The sequence below is a fragment of the Podarcis muralis genome, chromosome 8 (assembly GCF_964188315.1).
Source record: "Podarcis muralis chromosome 8, rPodMur119.hap1.1, whole genome shotgun sequence".
Lineage (NCBI taxonomy): Eukaryota > Metazoa > Chordata > Lepidosauria > Squamata > Lacertidae > Podarcis > Podarcis muralis.
Genome location: NC_135662.1, coordinates 54,400,789 through 54,420,542, shown reverse-complemented (window position 1 = coordinate 54,420,542; position 19,754 = coordinate 54,400,789). Strand labels below are relative to the sequence as shown.

Genomic DNA, 19,754 nt, shown 5'->3' with positions numbered 1-19,754 from the left:
GCTACAAAAAATACTCCGTTCCATGTTTCCTCTAACCAATTGTCTATAGTGGTGGGACAGTGAAGAAAACCATTGCTAATTATCTCAATGAGGAGGCAAGTTCATGTGAAGAAAGGTCCTTCCAAATTCTATAGCACTTTGAATAGAGACCCTTGATGCACTCTACAGGTCAAAGGTCAAGAGGCTGAGTACTAGTACTCCAGTATCATATTTTAGATCTGTGTTCCATTAAAGACCAGAGCCACTGTACAACGGTACTTCTCCACAAGGCTAATGGTATCAAAAGTCACTGAAATTTCCAATAAAGACAATGGGAACACAATTCCCTTTCCCTCTTCCATTGCAGACTATTCATCAGAGAAACCAAAGCAATTCCAAAACAGGATCACTAACCAGACTGAAATGGATCAGGTAATTAATATAAGGGAAACGACAGTTCTCTCTGTATGTGCTGTATTTTCTGAATACTATCATAAAGCTGTTATCTACTTTCCCTTGGTTAAAACAGTGCTTTTCATTAAAACTGGATGGTCAAATTGCCCCTTTGCTCTTTAGAAGAAGTTGCAAAATAGGCACCTCAAATTGTAAGATAAGGGTAGCTGGGATATAAATTCAGAACAATCCTGCACAACATGCTTAAGAAAAAGTCTTCATTAGCTTATCATCTACAAGCCTCCAACTTGTAAATAATTTAAAGTTAAAAATATGGAAAGAACAGAAGGGGGTGTCAATGCAAGGTTATCCCTATTAAGAACAAAACAAAATATAAACGTTAAGGATACTTCCTGGTATATCAGATGAACTGCTGGTTGCTTTTAGTCTTGATGGTGTTAATGACACTGTTGTTTTGCAGCAGCTTATTCTTAAATTAACAATAAAGGCCTCGTTCTCATGTCACTTTGAACCTCAGTTAATAACAAACTATGGTCTAAATGTGAATGTGCAGCTGTAAGCTACTGTGAATGTGGACTGTAGTGAATGTGCACTGTAAGCTACTGAAATTGTGGGCACTTCATTCTTCCGCCACACTACAGCCTGACTTAGTGCTACTTCCACACCCAAGATCAAGGATAATTTCCGCCAAACAAAGCATGAGCGATGAGCCAAGAGCAAACCTTGATTTCATAGTGCTAAGCCTTTAAACCATGGTTTAGTTTGGTGGGAGGGAGGGAGGGAACCCAAGAGGCCTATAAGATCCTGAAGACTGTGCAGAAACACTTCCCACATTCAGCTGGTGTGGGAAACATCTGTGGGTACCTATATACTGTACTGTATTTACTAGGACTGCCATATGTCTGGATTCTCCCAGATATTACTGGGATTTCAAAGGTGGAATTGATGTCTGGGGGAAATTTCTAAAAGGAGGCACTTTGTCCTGGAAGAGCTCTATGAGTATGCAACATTATACATTCAGAGCTGTTTTCTATGCCAGCTGAACACTTGGGACAGCATGGCAGCATTTCCACCACACGGCAATGGTGTGTGTGGTGCACGTTATCAGTAGCGGGGCAACTCCACATGGCCCCATCACACATTCTTTCAATATCGGGGGCCAGGGGTAATGTGAAAGTCCTTAAGACAGAATCCCCAAACAAGAAGCTAGTTCTACACACTGGCAAGCATTTAACCCCCTGAATACTGAGAAGTATTTTTCAAACTAATCTTATCACATACAAATTTCAAATTTAAAGAATTCATGAGTTTTGGAAACATTTGTTCTGGAAACACATCTGTCCATACAGGAACAGGTCAAATTTAGCAGTGTATATATAACCAATACAAAGGCCTGGTTCAAAGGTCACACATATATGGTTGCTAAACCATAGTTTGTGTGATCAAGAGCATCTTGAGGGTTCTTGTGGTTCCCCTGCCCTAATGAGATATAATTGTGACTGACCATGACAACCAAACAGCTGTAAACAGTTTCTGCTAACTATAGTTTGTTCCCAAACCATAGATTAAAACTAGGATCTAATCCTGGTTTTAATACCTAGTTGAGAGCAAACTACATAGTTAGTTGAAAAGAAAGTTCACTGTCAAAATGCCAAGTCTTGCACAATAAAATGGTTTTGCCTCAGAAAAGGAGATTGAATGCAATTTCAGTTGTATCTGCCAACCCAACTCTTGTGAAATTACTTCCAACTTGAGTCATTACAGTAACCATGATTTCCAGAGATCACCCAAAAAAGGCACCTTCACTTCTAGAATAGTGCAACTTTGGCCTCCAGTGTGAACATGTGTGGTTCTTTGGAAGCAAGCATTTCTCCATAGACACTTAACAACCTGGTGGCTTCCCTTGCTGAAGCATGTGTTCACCATGAGCAGAAATAACAGCGTTGAGTGGAGGCAGATCTTCCAAAATTTATAAAAGCAGGATCTGATTCTTGCATTTATTTCTTGCATGTGCTCCGCATGCTGTCTCTTCAGAGTGGCATACAATCCCAAGGAGTTACACAGAGGCAAGGAATCTCAGGCCCAGGCAGAAATTTGGCCCTCAAAGGCTCTCGATTTGGCCCTTGGAACTCTCCCCAGAACACACTCCTGCTTCACACCCCAGGTGATTTTATCTGGCTGTATTATGTTCTTGAACTCTGATAAATTAGTGTTCTTCCTTACCTTGATGGAATAGTGTGGGCAAGTGGGTGCATACAAGCTAGCCTACTGTACAAAGGAAAATGTTACATTTGTTGCTTCGCTTACTTTTGCCTCTGACCCCACCTACCACTGGTATGTGGTTCTCAGAAGTCTGTCTATAAAGGAATGTGGACCTCAAATTGAAAATGGTTCCCCATCCCTGGTTTAGTTAGCATGTAGTACCAGAAACAACAAAGACACTTGTTCAATCTTTAAAAATAACCCGTTTATTGCAGCTTATGTTTTCATGGGCTAGATTGAAGCTGTGATGTCATGTGAAGTCTGGGTTACTGAATGCCTTCATAAACAGCCATTATTTACTGCTTTATCCCAGCAGCCCTCGGGTACAAGCTAATATCTGCATAGCTCCAAGAGGAGCCCAATACAAGTTTGTGCTCTCTTCCTACATTCCCAATCTTGAGTGTGACTAAATGCCAACCTTGTGGTTTTTAAATCATGCCACCTTTCCCCTGCAAGTACCTAAGAGCCCCTCTGGATCAGAACAAAGGCCCATCAGGTCCAGCAGCCCATTCTCAATGTAGCCAACCACCTACGAGCAATGGCTAGCAGTTCTTGGCAACAATCCCCTCTGTGAATTTGTGTACCTTGGTTCTCGAACTTAATCTGTTCTGGGAGTTCATTCGACTCCCGAAACCATTTGAAAACCAAGGCGCAGCTTCTGATTGGCTGCAGGAGCTTCGTGCACTCAAGTGGAAGCCGCATCGGACGCCCAGCTTCCAAAAAACATTCTCAAACCATTACACTTTGCGACATTCAGGAGCTGATTTGTTCAACAACCAAGCCGTTCAAGAACCAAGGTACCACTGTAATTTGTTTAAAGCTGTTCCAAGTGGTTGGACATTGCTACCTGTTGTGGTAGCAATTTCTAGTTTAAGTATGTATTGCAAGGGGGTTGGACTAAATGACCCTTTGGGTCCCTTCCAACTCCACAATGCCAGGAAATGTGAATCATTTTTATCTTTTATCTGCCCTGAATCTTCCAACATTTTCAGGTCTCCAGCCTCCTCTCCTCCTCCCCAGTTTTCTTTTCTTTTTTACATCAAAACTGCCAGCCTGATGAAGAGTTCTGATGAACTCGGAAGCTTGTGTCATTTTGTACGGCCCTTAAAATAATTTTTTTTGCCCCAGATTTTGGATTTTTTCTCTCTCTAATGGGTCAGCATGGTTTCCTCTGCTGCAAAGTGAATGCCACAAGGAACCACCACCCGCTCAGCGCCTGGAATACTTGGCGAGCGACAGCAGTGCGCGTGCGCTCCTCCTTCAGCCCGGGAAGATGAGCTCAGGCGTCCCTTATCGCTCACCCGCAAACACACAAGCCCTCGCGCAAGCGCAATCACATCCCCCTGAAAAGAACGGTTTTAAAGCCACGGTCGAAAAGGCGCGTGCGCAACGTCCAGTCCCCCTCGCTCCTGAAAAGGTGCCGCGCGACGAACATGCGCAGTGCTAACACGAAGAAGTCACAGACCACGAATAACTTCCGCATGCGCACTCTGGACAACCTTTTTTTCCTCCTCCTTCCTTTCTTTAAAAAAAAAAGTGGACGAGAAGCCTTGAGGCGTTAGCCAATCGCTATATGAAACCGTCTTCCCGCCCTCCATGCCCAACCACTCAGGAATTCCCTCCTCAAGCATCAGACCCGCCAACGGTTACTGATTGGCCCAAAACGAGCTTCCTGCCCTCCCTCCCACTTATCGAGAGGAGGAAGGGGGAGAAAAAACGACGGCGGCACAGAGGCCCAAAAAGCCCTAGGGAAAGCGAAAAGGCCTGGAGAAAGCCAGGAACGACCGGGCGCCCCCAAGGATAAACGCCTACAACAGCCTTAAGCAGAAGCCTCCCTCAGAAGCGAGGGGACCACTGACCGTTGGTTTTTACTCACCGGATGGGGACGCCGTCCTCCTCCGCTTGTGATGATCTTGGTCACAAGTGGCGTGCCGTAGATTCGCCGAAGTGCGTCACTGTCGGAACGTGATGCGTAACGTCGTACGGAGGGGAGGGAAGACAGGAAATGTATGGAATGCAACGGCGGCAGTTGCTCCGCGGGCGGCGCGTGACTCTTTTTGAAGAAGCGAGGGCCTTAACTGTACCTCAGTGGCCTCGCGCACTGCGTGGAGGTCGCTTCCTGCCCTTTCAGGCGCGTTCAGAGGCTCCCTAGCGGGGACTCTCGCTTTCCTCTATTGTGCGTTCCGTGGAGCCAAAAGTGTGAAGGGGCTGGGTTGTGGCTGGTACCCTTGAGGCGAAGCATGCACTCTGCACATGCCTCGAGGCACTCCTGTCCACCATGACTTCCCCGCGAGAACCTCGACACCGAAAACAGGCTCTGGGGTTGGGCTGAGGTCCCGGTGTTTCACTGCACACGCGCAGTAATATCCTGAAACGAACCCTGTAGGCAGTGGGCTCAAGCCCTCATTGCTCGTTAAACAAAATTAACGAAGGGGCAATATCCAGATGCCATGTTTGTGTATGTTCCGTGTGTAAACACGTCAAATGTTAACAAACCAGAGTTGTTTAGGCATGAAGCAACTCAAAAGTTTGAAATACACACAAAAGGTAGTGTTCTTTGTTTAACTGGTGAAGAGGTAGAGATTGACTTAACTAGCAAAAAAAAATATTGGATGAGGGACTTAACAATCGCCGGGTGGGGAAAAACTTCCAGTTTTGGGAAATTGATTGAAAATCCCCCTCCCAAAATATACTAATATATAGTGGTAATTGATTTATTATAAACCCCAAGCAGGCATGTAAGCTTAAAAACATACTTGGGTTATTTTTATTACTTGCTTCATATCCAGAAGGGTTCACATGGTGACTTTTAGAAATTACAGTGAATTGTGTTAGACTCTTTATGTTGTTGTGTGACTTGTTTGATTGCCACCTTGCTATTTTTCAAACTTTAACACTCATTTTAGTAGGACTACACTGTGAATTATGAAACTTACTGTCTTTTTTGACTGTAAAGCAAAATAAAAATACGGTACTTCAGTTGAAGTATACACCAGTGTGGTGTAGTGGTTAAGAGCGGTAGTCTCGTAATCTGGGGAACCAGGTTCGAGTCTCTGCTCCTCCACATGCAGCTGCTGGGTGACCTTGGGCCAGTCACACTTCTTTGAAGTCTCTCAGCCCCACTCACCTCACAGAGTGTTTGTTGTGGGGGAGGAAGGGAAAGGAGAATGTTAGCCGCTTTGAGACTCCTTAAAGGGAGTGAAAGGCGGGATTTCAAATCCAAACTCTTCTTCTTCTAAATAAAAAATACTCGTAAGCCTGCAAATTTGCAATGGTAGCCACTGCCTCCATATGCCACTAATAAGAAATTGTCTGTTGCCTGGGAACCTGACAATGTGCCCAAGGTTTCAAAATTGCATCTGCCACCCTCATAGAAAGAGTATGGACTCAGGATATGGTCTGAAGGTACATGAAGCCATCATTTTGCTGAAGCTAAGCGGGTCTTAATCCTGTCTGTGCCTACATGGGTAAGCACTTGAGATCCACATATATGCAGTTACCACATTTAGGAAAAAGATGCTGCAAAGAAGTGTGCAGCCAGTAGAGGGTGTATAGTGCACATTAATAGTTATACAGTAGTTCAGTCGCACAGGGTGCAACCATACCTTTAAACAGACTTAAAAACATTTAGGAATGTGATGTGTCATTTGTGGGTAGCACATCTTTTACAAAAACATAGTAAGAGGGTCATCTTAAATTTAGAAAACCCAGGTGGTAATATTTATTCTTTTTCCTTTCTGAGAGTCCAGAGTTCTTAAGGAAGCAATAAAGTTCTGTACAGGCACATAAAGGAGGAATGGGACCTCCAAATGTAAAAATAAAATATCATTTTATTTATATCTTATTTATATCTTTTTTCCACACAAGTATTTATTGATTTTATCACGTTTAAATTACTAAATATATTTGTGTATATGTGTTCCTTTAAGAACATTTCAAAAAAGGAAGTATGCAGCTGTGCTTTAGAGGGTTTTTATCATCATCCCATCTTCTCTAGGTAGAAGCAAGTTCTTGAAGGAAGGCTGCATATAGTTTGGTTCCCTCAATGAAGTTGTACCTACATTTAAAAAGAAAACAAGATTAATAGTGGGCATGCAAAAGCAGATATAGCGCAGATGGAATATGAGAGTCTAAATTACAACTTGGCAAAAATGTATTATTACGTTAATGGGTAAGCATCATAATTCATAATGGCCAATACTACAATCATAATGGCCAATACTACATCTGGTTTTATTATTCATGCTTTTTCTACTTCATTTACATCAGTATTTCAAATGCTGTATGTTTAGTTTTTCCATCTTCAAGAAGCTTCTAGGTGGTTTAAGTTGCACACAAAACAGAAGTTGTCTTCTCTCCAGAGATTATGCTTAAAATTCACTTACCGTAGCATTTTCCCCACTAGTAAGAGACTTCATTGCAGTGGTACCTCTGGTTACGTACTTAATTCGTTCCGGAGGTACGTTCTTAACCTGAAACTGTTCTTAACCTGAAGCACCACTTTAGCTAATGGGGCCTCCTGCTGCTGCTGCGCCACCGCCGGACGATTTCTGTTCTCATCCTGAAGCAAAGTTCTTAACCCGAGGTACTATTTCTGGGTTAGCGGAGTCTGTAACCTGAAGCGTATTTAACCCTAGGTACTACTGTGTTTTAAAGGCCTACAGATTACCTGTTGATCTTTTCATTTTGACCATGAGGGGCATCATCTGGTCCTCCTATTCCTAGAAGCATTATACTCTTTCCAGTTACGTCTTGGAAATGTGAAACAATTGGAATTGTTCCACCTATTCGGGTCAAGTCGGCCTCAGTGTGGAATACTAAGAAATAGGAATAAAAGAAAACTTAATTTTCATAGACTGGTTACTTAACATTTTATCCAACTAAGTCCCAGAACAGACACATTTGTCTTTGTTGCAATATTGAGTTAAAAGTTAACTACTTCTAAACTTAAAGTTGTGATCCTGTCTGTAACTGACAAAATCCACAAAAACAACTCTTTTAAACCTGCAGCGAAACAGTTCTGTCTTAACGTGTCCCATGACTGTTCTTTAAAATATGTTTTCACAAAACTGACAAAACGAGCCTCTTCCAAGGCCAAAATGCTCCTTCAAAATACTGTGTGAATTACGTACAGATTCATATAACATTGTAGCTTTAGTATTAGATGCATGTGTAGATTACTTTGGATTTTTTGTAATGATGCAGCCATTTCTATTAAGTTTTCTACACTGCTTTTTAGTATGCTGGGTGCTTCATAATAATCACAATAGCCCCAAAGTTTTGTAATTTGTTGCAGTAAAATGACCAGACCTTTCTCTATTGCCTTTCTTCCAGCCAAATACAGAGGTTCATCTGTATCAGAAAGCCACGGCTTTGATGCTTGCACATTGGTTATTTCCATATGATTAGGGCTGTTCCGTTCAGCAAATTTCTTGTTCAAATGATCCATTACCTCAAGAGAATAATAGTGAAAGTTTATTCTAGTTTGCTCCTGGTGAAAATTAAATCTGTCATAATAACACAATAATATATTAATTATCTACTTATGAAGATGCATTGTGGGATAATGACCTGCAGTATTCATGGTCTAGCACACTTTGAGCTTTGAATAAAGGCTGATCAATGTGCTGGTGATTATCTTTTGGTACTTCAATGTGCTGGTCATTATTCAAATTCCCATTCTCTTGATTCAAGCTAGTACCTTAAATATATTATCAACTTCATTTTGAGTTAATTCACTAGCAATGCCTTGCATGTTATCCAGAAGTAAGCCTCAGTTTAATTCATGTGAAGTAAGCATACTCGAGTTGCAGCCTTAGGCTACAATCCTTTACACACCTATTTGATAAGAAGTCCTATAGAACTCAGTAGGGATTATTTATGAATGAACATACATTGTATTCCATTGCATGGCAACAATCTTGTATACACCTACCTGGGAATAAGCCCTATTGAACACAATGGGGACCTACTTCTGAGTAGGCCTATTTTAGGCTAGGTTGCTAGAAACATCACATCAACTGAGGAAAGCAAATGATTAGCACTGTTCACCACAAGAGAATAGAGAGATTTTAAAGACACACAACCCAGAGCTCTACCTGTTTTTTTACTACAGAGCGATCCATATGGGGAACCAGGCGTATTGAAAATTTCCCAATTACTCTTGCAGGGATTACAGTCTTAGTTCCAGGTGCAGAGAAAGCTCCTTCAATTCCATGGATGGACAAAGATGGATAGCGCGACTTCCGCATTAATAATTCTTCCTAAACAAAAAAAGCAACTTTTAAAGCAATATATAAAGTCTTAAACAATAAGTTGCAGTTTGCTTACCATTCCTATTATTTTACACAGACAAATGGGTTATTTATATCATTATTATCATTTGCATTTTTAGTTGCTTTTTCATGAAATGTGATCCAAAGTGACCTACAAACTAATAAAACATGAAAACTAGATTCTGAAAATTTAATCATTTTTTGAGCCTGGAATATGTGGTCTTATGGCACCCTCTCCTTCCTCTAAATGGTAATTTGTGTTGCATCACTTATTTCAAAATGTGGTAAGCTACCTGGTATGTTTGTCATCCCCCCACCCTCACTCATTCTACTGAGTGGGGTGCTAGACTTTGGACCAAAAATCCTATTATTCCTGATGGCAGAACTAATTCAGACTAATCATGGAGAGAGTAGTTGACTGACATTTTTCTATCTCATGATACTAGACTTGGGGTTACTCTAGAACCCCCAATCTGACAGTACATTTGGGACTGACAATTCCACACAAGGTGGAATTCATTAATACAGGCTAAGAAAATGGTGCTAGTGACTTGTATACATATTTTACAAGCGTATTTCTGCAAAAAGGGAAATGCTGCCCTTTCATTACACCCAAAATCAGCTCCCTGTAGTAGCCATCCCAAACTGCCTAATGGTAGAGCAGACCCAGATTTGACCATGCTTCTACATCAACTATTAAGGAATTCCCACAATTTGCCCCATCCTAACTGAAAATTCTGAAACCAGCTATCAAAAGCCCAGCTTAGAATTCAATACAAAATCAATATGGCATATACTTTAGTGCTATATGTGAAGTTTCTTATGCCAAATGTGTCCTTCAGCTTCTTGAAATCCCATTCAATTTTTTCATAGAGTTCCTTTTCTTTTTCCGTAAGAGGAGCAACTGCATCATAAATCCCAGGTATCAGTATATGACCAGAAGAATCGACAAGGGTACCTGAAAACAAATGTACAAGTTCTGAAGAGGAACTACAGAAATAACAGAACTTGCAGTTACTTTTGTTTTTTTAATGGACAGAATGTAATACCAAGCATCAATTAAAATTACTTACTTTAAAACTAAGGAATACAGAAGGCAAGCCTCAAAATAGTCCTTTAATTTTTTTAAAGTTTATTGAATATTTCTCCTAATTTCTATTTAAAAAATCAATAAATTGTAGCTGCCCCATTTCCCTTTTATTTTAAAACAAAACATGTTACATGATAAACTTACAGAAAATGCTAAGCTTTGCTGTTCTCTAAGAATCTCTATGAAGAGCTATGCTTCTTCAGCATCATAGAACATGCACAACTGGTAAGGAACTTTAATATATAGATAAACCTATAAAACCAGATCCCCAGAGTAAGATGATGGCTAAATAAGAATAAGATAAATGGGGGGAGGTAGTGGGAATAATAGCATACATGTGGCAAACTGACCCCAACCTATGAATGTTCATTAGAATGTCTATAGACGTAATAAAATAAAATAAAAATTCCTTCCAGTAGCACCTTAGAGATCAACTAAATTTGTTATTGGTATGAGCTTTCGTGTGCATGCACATGAAAGCTCATACCAATAGCATACTTAGTTGGTCTCTAAGGTGCTAGTGGAAGGAATTTTTTGTTTGTTTGTTTCGACTACAACAGACCAACATGGCTACCTACCTGTAATATAGACGTAATAGTCTTGTTTCAGGAGCAGCTTGCTGCCGTCGCCAAAGTCTTGCTTACTAGGGTTACCAGCTGAAGCTTCCAGCAAGATCTTGTGAGAGCCCAGTGAAATCACGTGGAGGCCACTGTGAGATATCACAGGGCTTTTGTGGGATCTCACTGGAAGCCTGAAGCCGCTGTAGCCACTTCGCGCTTTGGATTCTTCGCGCCCCTTGGATTCTTCCATCTGAGACAGTCTGCCTCATGGATGGTGTTATGTACTGAGTTGAATACAATCCAAAATGCAGTAGTCTGATTGGTCCTAGAACAATAGGATTCAGAATGCAGCAGTCTGATTGGTCCCAGAACAATAGGGTCCAGAATGCAGCAGTCTGATTGGTCTGCAGGAGCCACCCAATCCAACTCCAGGTGGAAGTGAATCCGCAACCTGATTGGCCTACAGGAGAATCCTGGAATTAGCCAATCACGTGGGGCCCATTGTGTAAATAATGTACATAAAGCAGACATTTCGGGGGAACTGGTTTTCCTCACTACTATGAGCTGAATAAAGAGCATGAAATCCACACTCAACTCTGAGTATATTTCAGATGGGATAGTCCTACCTGATTTGCACATCAAGGTAAGCAAAACCATGGACTTGCAAGCATGAAAACTCCAGACAGGAGACTGTGACCACATTGCTCTGCCCTGATCATTTGGCTGCTGTCGTGTGCTAAACTAAGCTATGAATTGGCTTAGCATGTTGTCCAGACCAGTATTCATTATTTAGCTTTCTCCAGACTGTGGAATGTCCTCCCATCAGATGTCAAGGAGGTGAGTAACCAAATAACTTTTTGACATGCTTGGTTTAGCATGTTGTCCAGACCAGTACTCATCATTTAGCTTTCGTTTAGCCCTCCCATCAGATGTCAAGGAGATGAGTAACTATGTAACTTTTTGAAGACATGTAAAGGCAGGCAGCCCCTTATCAGGAAGCTATTTAATGTGTAATGTTTAATTATGTTTTTATATGTCTTAGAAGCTGCCCAGAGTGCTGAGGTGGGGTAAAATGGTGGTGGTGGTGATGATGATAGCAATGAAACAATTTCATTAAATATAAAGTTGATCTTCCATATATGACTGGGTTGCACCTCAAGGAAACCCTTCATAAAGAAAAATGCCTTCAAACTTCATCACACTAGGCACCTGTCTGGTTTTTGATTGTTGTTAGCCGCCCTGAGCCCAGCTTCGGCTGGGGAGGGCGGGATATAAATAAAATTTATTATTATTATTATTATTATTATTATTATTATTATTATTATTATTATTTAGGTGGGTCAGAAGGAAAGGGTTAAATCAGTGTGATGTGATTGGCCAGTGGAAACTGATAGGAGGAGTTAGAGTGAGAGTTGGAGTTGTGTGGAAGTTAGTTGAGAGTTGGGAGTTGAAGAAGGAAGAGGAAGGATATAAGTCTGTGGGTTGGTCGAGTTGTGTTGTGAGAGGAACTGTTAGGTGGAGTCAGATAGATAGTTGGGATAATCAGTTTGAAGTTGTTAGGAAAGTATAATACAATATAGAAACTAAGTTTAAGAAACTGCCAAGAAAAATTAACCCAAACCTTAAATGTGTTCATGCTTATAAAAATAAACTTGATTATTTGTTAATGTTAACAACTGTCTGGACTCCGTGTGTACCCGTGAGAAACGGGTTGGTGGCAGCGAAGAGGCAATCACAGTGGTGGCACAGGGATCAATAGACCGTCAAACGTCCGGGGACCCTGTGTGATCGCCACAAATGCCTTCAAATATCACACTAGGCACCTGTCTGGTTTTGGCTGGTAATTTATTCTAGAGAGCTAGAGTTCCAGCACTAAAAGTTCAGTTTCTAGCATAGGCTAAACACACCTCTGGGGATTATGGTACTCTCAGCAGTGCCCCATCTGAGGAGCACAGTTGCCCGGCAGGGATATACGCAAGGCGTATATCCTGGTCCCAAGTTGTTTAGGGCTTTAAGGCTAAAAGCAAGACCCTGAACTGCACATATTGCAGCTTCTTCAGCAGAGGTGTTATATGGCGCTGAGAGGGCTCCTCAGTCAACAATGAAGCCCTGTATTTTGCACTAGCTGCAGCTGTCAAGGTGCCCAAGGGAAGCCCCACACAGAGCACATTGCGGTAATCCAGTCTTGAGGTTACCAATGCTGAAATCTCAGTAGTCAAGCTTTGAAGCAGCCTAGAATGTGTGAGCTAGCTGTTCACTAGTAGAAACTCTACTTACTCAACAGATATATTAAGTCACTGGTTGCTTCAGGAACTATACCTCCGAAGGTCCCTGAATGCAAGTCTTTTTTAGCACATTCAACCTAGAAAAAAGTAGATAAAGGAATCAGAGGGTGTATTAGTATGCCGTGCCATACCAAGATTTTGCATCAGGAAAATGAACAGGCACAAGCTTCACGTTTGTGGGCTCATCCCTCTCAGACATGCATCAATTAAAAATTGTAATCCTCACTTAGCAGCTTATTCGTTAGAAACTTTGCAGTCAAATGATAATAAAATGAATGATAAGATGTGTCTGTAAAATTAGCATTATTATTATATCCCAACTTTCCTCCAAGTAGCTCAAGGTAGTCCATGGTTCTCCTCACCTCTATTTTATTCTAACAACCCTGTGAGGTAAATTAAGATGGGCTTCATGGCTGCGTTTAACCCTAGTCTCCTAGGGCATAGTCCAACCATTACACCACACTGATTCTACTAATTGTAACAATATTAAAGAGCCCCAAATACCTCAATTAAGAAGTAGCTGTTTCCCCTTGTTCCATATGTAATACTTGGTTTGTTGCTGATCCATGAGGAATCAGTGATCACAATGTAATCGACATCTGAAAAAAACGTACTGTTTCTCTCCTCAACCAGTTTCAATAGTCCAGGGGATCCTACTTCTTCCATGGCTTCAAGGAGAAACTTTACATTCACAGGAAGTTCCTGTCAGAGAGTGGTTTAAAATGTGTTTGTTTTGTTTTGATGGCAGATTTCATGAAATAAGAAAGACTTGTTAAAAAAACACAAAAAATCACTTACATATTGTTGAAGTGCTTCTACTGCATTCAGTACAGCCAGAATTTGCCCTTTGTCGTCCGAGGTTCCACGTCCATACAGACTACCTTGAAAATAAAAGTGAAATAAAGAGAAGCTGATAGAATCCAGTTATACAATTGTACAGTGTTTTACAAGTTTCAGAGGTGACATAAGAGTCCTGTTGTACCAGAAAAAAAGGTCCATTTGGTTCACCATCCTGTTTCCACTGTGGCCAATCAGATGCCTGCAGGAAGTTCACAAGCAGAGCCTGAAGCAATACCTTCTCCCACTATTGCCACCCAAGAACTGGTATTCAGTGACATTCTGTCACAGTATTGCTGCCATTGAATAATAATAAATGCTCACCATCTTTTTCTGTCAAATTGTATGGCTCTGATGCCCATCCATCCTCTAATCTGGCTGGCTGCACATCCAGATGTCCATAAAAACAAACTGTATGTTTTTTAGGGTCCTTTTTAAGTTCTGCCAGAATGACTGGTGGCAAATGAGGTGTAGTTCCATTATGCAGCTAAAGCAGAAGCGATGCATTAACAGTGCAATCCTATAGAAGTGCTAGAAGCTATCACTTGCCTCTTTTACCCAATCCCCTCACCTCCTGACCACGTTATAGTCCATCTATATATATTGTTAAGTTGTGGGTGAACATATCAGACGACACAGCGATTCTTCAAACAGCCCTTCTTTATTCAGAGGCCAGAACAGAACTGAGCTAAAGGGCTCAGTGAGCCTGCTTATATAGAGCTCCAGTACACATAATTGTTACAACTTTCTAAAACTATCCAATCACTGAACGTCACTTTCGATCCCTTATTTGCATAACTACAGTATCCCCCTGCTGGCCCAGGGTGAGAACTTCAGTACATAACATATATAGCTGCTTCCTATGTAACTTATGTTACTGGCAATTCTATCTTTCCTTTAGGTCATATTTTTCAATTGTGATCCAGTGGACAGAGACTTTATTTCTATCTTCTATACTTCAGCAAATATTGGAGGAGGAGGAGGAGGAGGAGGAGGAGGAGAGTGGGTGACCAAAACACATAGCATGAAAAACTGGAATGTTTTAGGCAGATTAACGAAGACTCTTTAGAGAGATTAAGCAGTAGCCTTAAGGCAGCATAGGCAAACTCAGCCCTCCAGATGTTTTGGGACTACAACTCCCATCATCCCTAGCTAACAGGACCAGTGGTCAGGGATGATGGGAGTTGTAGTCCCAAAACATCTGGAGTTTACCTATGCCTGCCTTAAGGTGATCCTCATTATATATGAAGATAGATTTCATACTGAAACACAATAGATTACCTCTTGTACACCCAGTTCTGCCAACTCAACAGTTCCTCCTAAATATTTTATCCTCTCTTCTGCTAAATGTATCATTTCAATCAGATCTTGCCTCTTCAGAAGGTTACTGGAGTCACTTTCAATGGCCACCCATTCTCTGAGTCTCTGTGAAAAGAGGAAATTATGAGGGGGATGGAATCCACATTCCAGGTAACACTCCTTCACTCTAGTTTTCCAGCTTGTCCCAAAATAGTACACCCGCTTGTACCTGTACATATTCATGTTGATGTGCATCAATGTACTGAAATATTTGATCTGCAGGGGCAAGTGATGCTTCACCGGTGATAATTGTGAAAGCAAGAAGAAATACAAGGGATATCTGAAAGAATAATTACTATTATTAGTATCCTGCAATTTTCAGAGCCAAAATCCCATACTGTTTGACCTGGACTGTTTGGTTACAGAAGATTCCACTTTATCCAGAGGCCAGGGGGTGAGACTAGAGTTTGCCCTATAAGTTAAGATTGCTGTTTGTTATTCTATCACTGTTGTCTTAGTCTAGATTAATCTTTGCTTTGAAAAACAAACCGCTGGCAAACCCTTCTATTGCAATAGTTCTGTTTCCTGACTGCTTACAATATTTGCCACTTGCCTGAGTGGTGAGATGTTCCAAGGACAGTGCTCTATATGCAATTTAGTTTTCTATACAGTTCACTATAGACTTACAGTGCCTTTTGTGGGGAGGGACACACACACACACACACACACACACACACACACAGAGAGTGTTTTTAAGGATTATTATATATCTCTTCTGCATATGTTCCATCAGTCCAAAAGCAAACTGATGGATTCTTCTCACCCATACTTAGCATTTGCAAATAGTAAGAGAAACAGGCAATACTTCACCATGGCAGTAGAGACAAGTAGTGGCAGAATTTATTCTTCTTGTCTTCTTTGCCAATAGAGTCAGTAAGCAGAGGCTGTGAGATGTCCTCTTATTTCAAAATCCAGTAAGCTTTTGCTTTACAAGTCATTCCGCACCACCAATTTTATCTCGGTTCCCACTGTTTATTTAGCCTGAGCAAACAGTTTGCTAATTTGTTAACTGTCTGGTTGATGCGTTTTTTCCAGGAAGTTACAGTTACTGTGCAGTAAACACAAGCCGATCCATCAATGCCCACAGTGTTGGAAAATAAGTACTGTATAGTGTGGGCATCAGAGAAATTTAAGGATTGTAAAAGTTAATACTGTACGGAGAATGAGAGCTGTCCAGCACAGTGCCACTATAGGGCATGACCATCCAGTGTTTCAGTGTCGCACAGTTGTGGGTCCAAGTTGCTTCTGGAAGAAGTGATGAGGAGTCCAATATGCCCAGAAGAGAAGTATTTGCTGGATTAGGCATAAACAAAGATTCAATAAGAAAAACCTTCCCCCAACTTTGCTCCCTCACTACCCCTTCAAAGCGCCTTCCAGCTTTTAGTTTTGTTCTCATTATTTTTACTTTAACTGTAAAAATTGAAAAAAAGAGTAAAAAGTATTTTGAGCAACAAACTCACAGGACCAGACATTGCAATTCCAGGTTTGAAATGTCCCTGGGAGAAGTGGATGCTGGTGCCATTACCCACTTGCCACTATTTTAATTTCTTGCAACGTCTCAAAACAGTGCTAAGTTGAGGGTATTTTGTTGGAAATTAAAATGATCCAGACTGGAGCACTGGAATTTATTGCATTTTAATTTTTAAATGGGGACCAGGGAAGGTATCAGCAGTGAGCCCTACAAGGACAAGCACCAAAAGATGTCCAGTGCTAACACCAGATTACAGGGAAATCATAATCTCTTTTAAATAGTACCAATTCCCCTGTAGCCAAACCCACAAATAAAGCCTTAACTATGTACTCAATTAGATGTGCACTGCACTACAAGTTCAACTTCCACCTTATCTGAAATTAGGTATATCCTTGAATAGCTGGCATGGACACATGTGTTAATTCATATGCAGAGCTGCAAATTTAGCAATAATGAGCATTATTTAAATAGCATTGCTATTATTTAAATCTCATCATAGCTGTGAAGACTAACCTGGGTGCCTGCTCAGTCTTCTCTTGAGGAGTGAACTGCTAATGGGCAACTTCAAGGCTGCTGCTCTTCCTTCCAAGGGATCTCTATCTTCCAGCTGGATTTGGGCCCTTCAACTAGAGACCTGTCATCTGCAAAGTAGGCCACATGGCCACCTAAATAGACCCAGTTAATAAAGCAGTCACAAAATTACTGGCCGTTTGACTGCCCACAACCTACTGCCCAAATTATTCCCATTCTGATTTGTTACTGAAATCTGCGAGGAGAAAGATTAGTTCTCAGAGAGCCATTTCCCATTTTTATCAGTTATCTGCATCTCCTTCACTGAAGGTTTGAGAGGCCCTTGGTAGGTTTCTCCATTGGGAAGTGGGTGTGGGATGCTGTAAGAGGGAAAATGCAAGGCAGACGCCTGCAGGTTCTTGGACGGTGCAGTAGACCAGGGCAGATCCGATTACTCAGGGCCTTTCTGCAAGGATACACATCACATGTACCACAAGCAGACTGTACCCATTTCACAACTCTTCTGCAACGACTTCTCAGTGTCAAACGTGCACCTGCCAGTCCACAGCTGATGGGGATATAGATTTGCTGGTGAGGTTCACAGCAAGCATATTGGTGGGCGGGAGTCATGATGGGCATCACTAATCATGTCACAAAATAATAGCCCATATGTGCCCAACCACACTTTCCAACTGTGTTCAGATTGTGGGAAGGGTTATGAGAGAAGACCTGTGTGACCATGCACAAGACAAGCATGAAATGTGATTCTGCAGAAAGTTCGCTTTTCTAATGGAATTTGAAATGTAATTGCAATGTTGATGAGTGCTTGCAGCCCTGATATAATAATGATCATCATCTTGCCATTATGAATATGCTGGGAAAATATTTCTTTCCCCCCACTATGCTCATCAGAAATAGCCACAAGCAAGTTCTCACATATTAATGTGCTATAATTGTTTTTGTTTTCAGCTTTAGTGGTTTTCCAGTGTAATTAGCATCAGAGCAGTTGATTCTGATGAAACGCTGCAAGCAATTAATGCTTCACAGAGGATTGCACCAGTAAAGACAGATGCATTGAGAGGTCTTTTAACAGCCTTAAATTACCTATTGACAAAAACATATGCACAAAACTCGGAGTAAAATGGCTGTCACCAAAAGAGAAGAGAACTAAAGATTGCTGTTCAAAGAGATTAAAAACTTGGAAAGAGATACATCTGCTGTAATGAACAAATCAGGGCTTTTGTGGAACATTAGGCAAACATTAAGACTTTGGCTTGTGGATGGGAGAAAATATACAAAGACAGTGCACACTGTAGATTTTATTTACTGCATTTTGTTGTTACTAATTCCCTGAGTTAGGGGGCCTTTTCTGGGGCCATAGCCCAGATGTAGAATTGTGTGGTCCCTTCACTTTTTAGTTTCTCCTCCTCTCTGGTGAAGTAAATTCACATGTTATTATTGTTGCTGTTGTTTTGCTGCATTTCAAAATCCCGTTTAAATTTACAGAAAAAAATTTAAGATGAACCTAGCATACTTTCAGTGGCAATGATCAGTGTTTGACAACTGATATTCAGTCATTTATCTTATTAATTGTTGTAAATTGCAAGGTACATTATACAAGCATCTCAGAAATAAACATGGAGGCACTATTCTTTTCCTCTTCTGATTTCCCTCTGTCATACTGGCCTGGTATGCACATAACTTATCAATAGGTCCTTGAACCTTTGTCTATTTGGGATGAACAAATATTGATAAAATGCTTGAGCTCAGCTAATTCTCACTCAAGTAAATGGTTAATCTGGGACAAATTTCAAGCTCTTGGCATTATTTAATATTAACGCAAAACTGTGTGTGCATTAATTAATATTAACGCAACACTTCATATTGTGTATTAAGGAACTGCAGTAATGTCATCATATCACAATTCCGTCGTATCACAAAGATATTATTAATCTTAACAAAATACACAATTTGAACAATAAGTTGCACCATGTAATTATAATACTAATAACTCAAATTTTAATAGAAGGCTTTCATAATCTATTTCTCTTGGTCTGTTAGAAGACTTTATCACTTTGTTCCAATTTCACTGATCTTTTCATAATTAAACCAGACATGTCTATATCCATTTTGCCTTATATATCTCCCCAAAAATATTAATATAGTGAACCCATAAATCCTATCTGGTTCTAAATATCTTTTAGTATCATCAATAAATTTCTCCCAATTGTCAAAAAAATCCTCTCTCTTCTCTGTCTTCATTCTTTGACCCTTTAAAAAAACATCAATATCTTAGATTTTCTATAATTAAACTGGCAGTAATTTGTACAATTACTTGGTGCTACTAGTACAGCATTATATCAGCCCAGATATCCACTGATTCCATGCAATTTATGCCACTGAGCCAAACATTTTGATTTTGTCTCTGCAAATGTACAATAAGTCCAGTTTCCTTCTGTCTTTGCTCTTCAAATGAAAAATGTATCAAACACCAGGCAGCAAACAGTTTTCCTTATCAGTTTGGACCCGCTCATCATGTTTAGGTGGACTAGCCACTTTGTGTTTAGTTCAAATGTTATTCATAGAACCATTCAACACATAATTATATTTGTTTTAAGCTGAAAACTACTCTGAAGAGAGGGTGTGTCATGATATCAGAGATGTTTGCCAATCACCACTTTGCACAGCTGCTTCAAATCAGCAGGTTCTGTT

The 19,754-nt window shown here is 40.6% G+C and overlaps 2 protein-coding genes across 2 annotated transcripts in view; both read right to left on the bottom strand.

Moving 5' to 3' along the window:
* ZNF407 (zinc finger protein 407) overlaps positions 1–5,049 on the bottom strand; it is a 335,641-nt gene extending 330,592 nt beyond the window's left edge. Inside the window, exon 1 of the mRNA XM_028737478.2 lies at positions 4,532–5,049. The gene's annotated coding sequence lies outside the window, so the exon portion shown is untranslated. The remainder of the gene's footprint in view (positions 1–4,531) is intronic.
* A 1,416-nt stretch (positions 5,050–6,465) lies between these two features.
* On the bottom strand, positions 6,466–16,024 carry LOC114600796 (beta-Ala-His dipeptidase-like). Its single transcript, XM_028737479.2, has 12 exons — positions 15,872–16,024; positions 15,231–15,341; positions 14,984–15,127; positions 14,027–14,189; positions 13,664–13,746; positions 13,370–13,567; positions 12,858–12,942; positions 9,728–9,888; positions 8,754–8,918; positions 7,966–8,107; positions 7,325–7,472; positions 6,466–6,712 (listed from the first exon to the last, which is right to left on the bottom strand). Exons 1-12 carry the CDS (start codon positions 15,872–15,874, stop codon positions 6,649–6,651), a joined length of 1,467 nt encoding a protein of 488 aa, XP_028593312.2. The 5' UTR covers positions 15,875–16,024; the 3' UTR covers positions 6,466–6,648.
* Between the last annotated feature and the right edge of the window lie 3,730 nt (positions 16,025–19,754).

Coding starts and splice junctions, on each gene's coding strand:
- LOC114600796 (XM_028737479.2), bottom strand. Junction 12,943..13,369: donor ACAGCTACTTCTTAATTGAG/GTATTTGGGGCT, acceptor ACTTTTTTCTAG/GTTGAATGTGCTAAAAAAGA. Junction 8,108..8,753: donor GCTCTGTAGTAAAAAAACAG/GTAGAGCTCTGG, acceptor TATTCTCTTGAG/GTAATGGATCATTTGAACAA.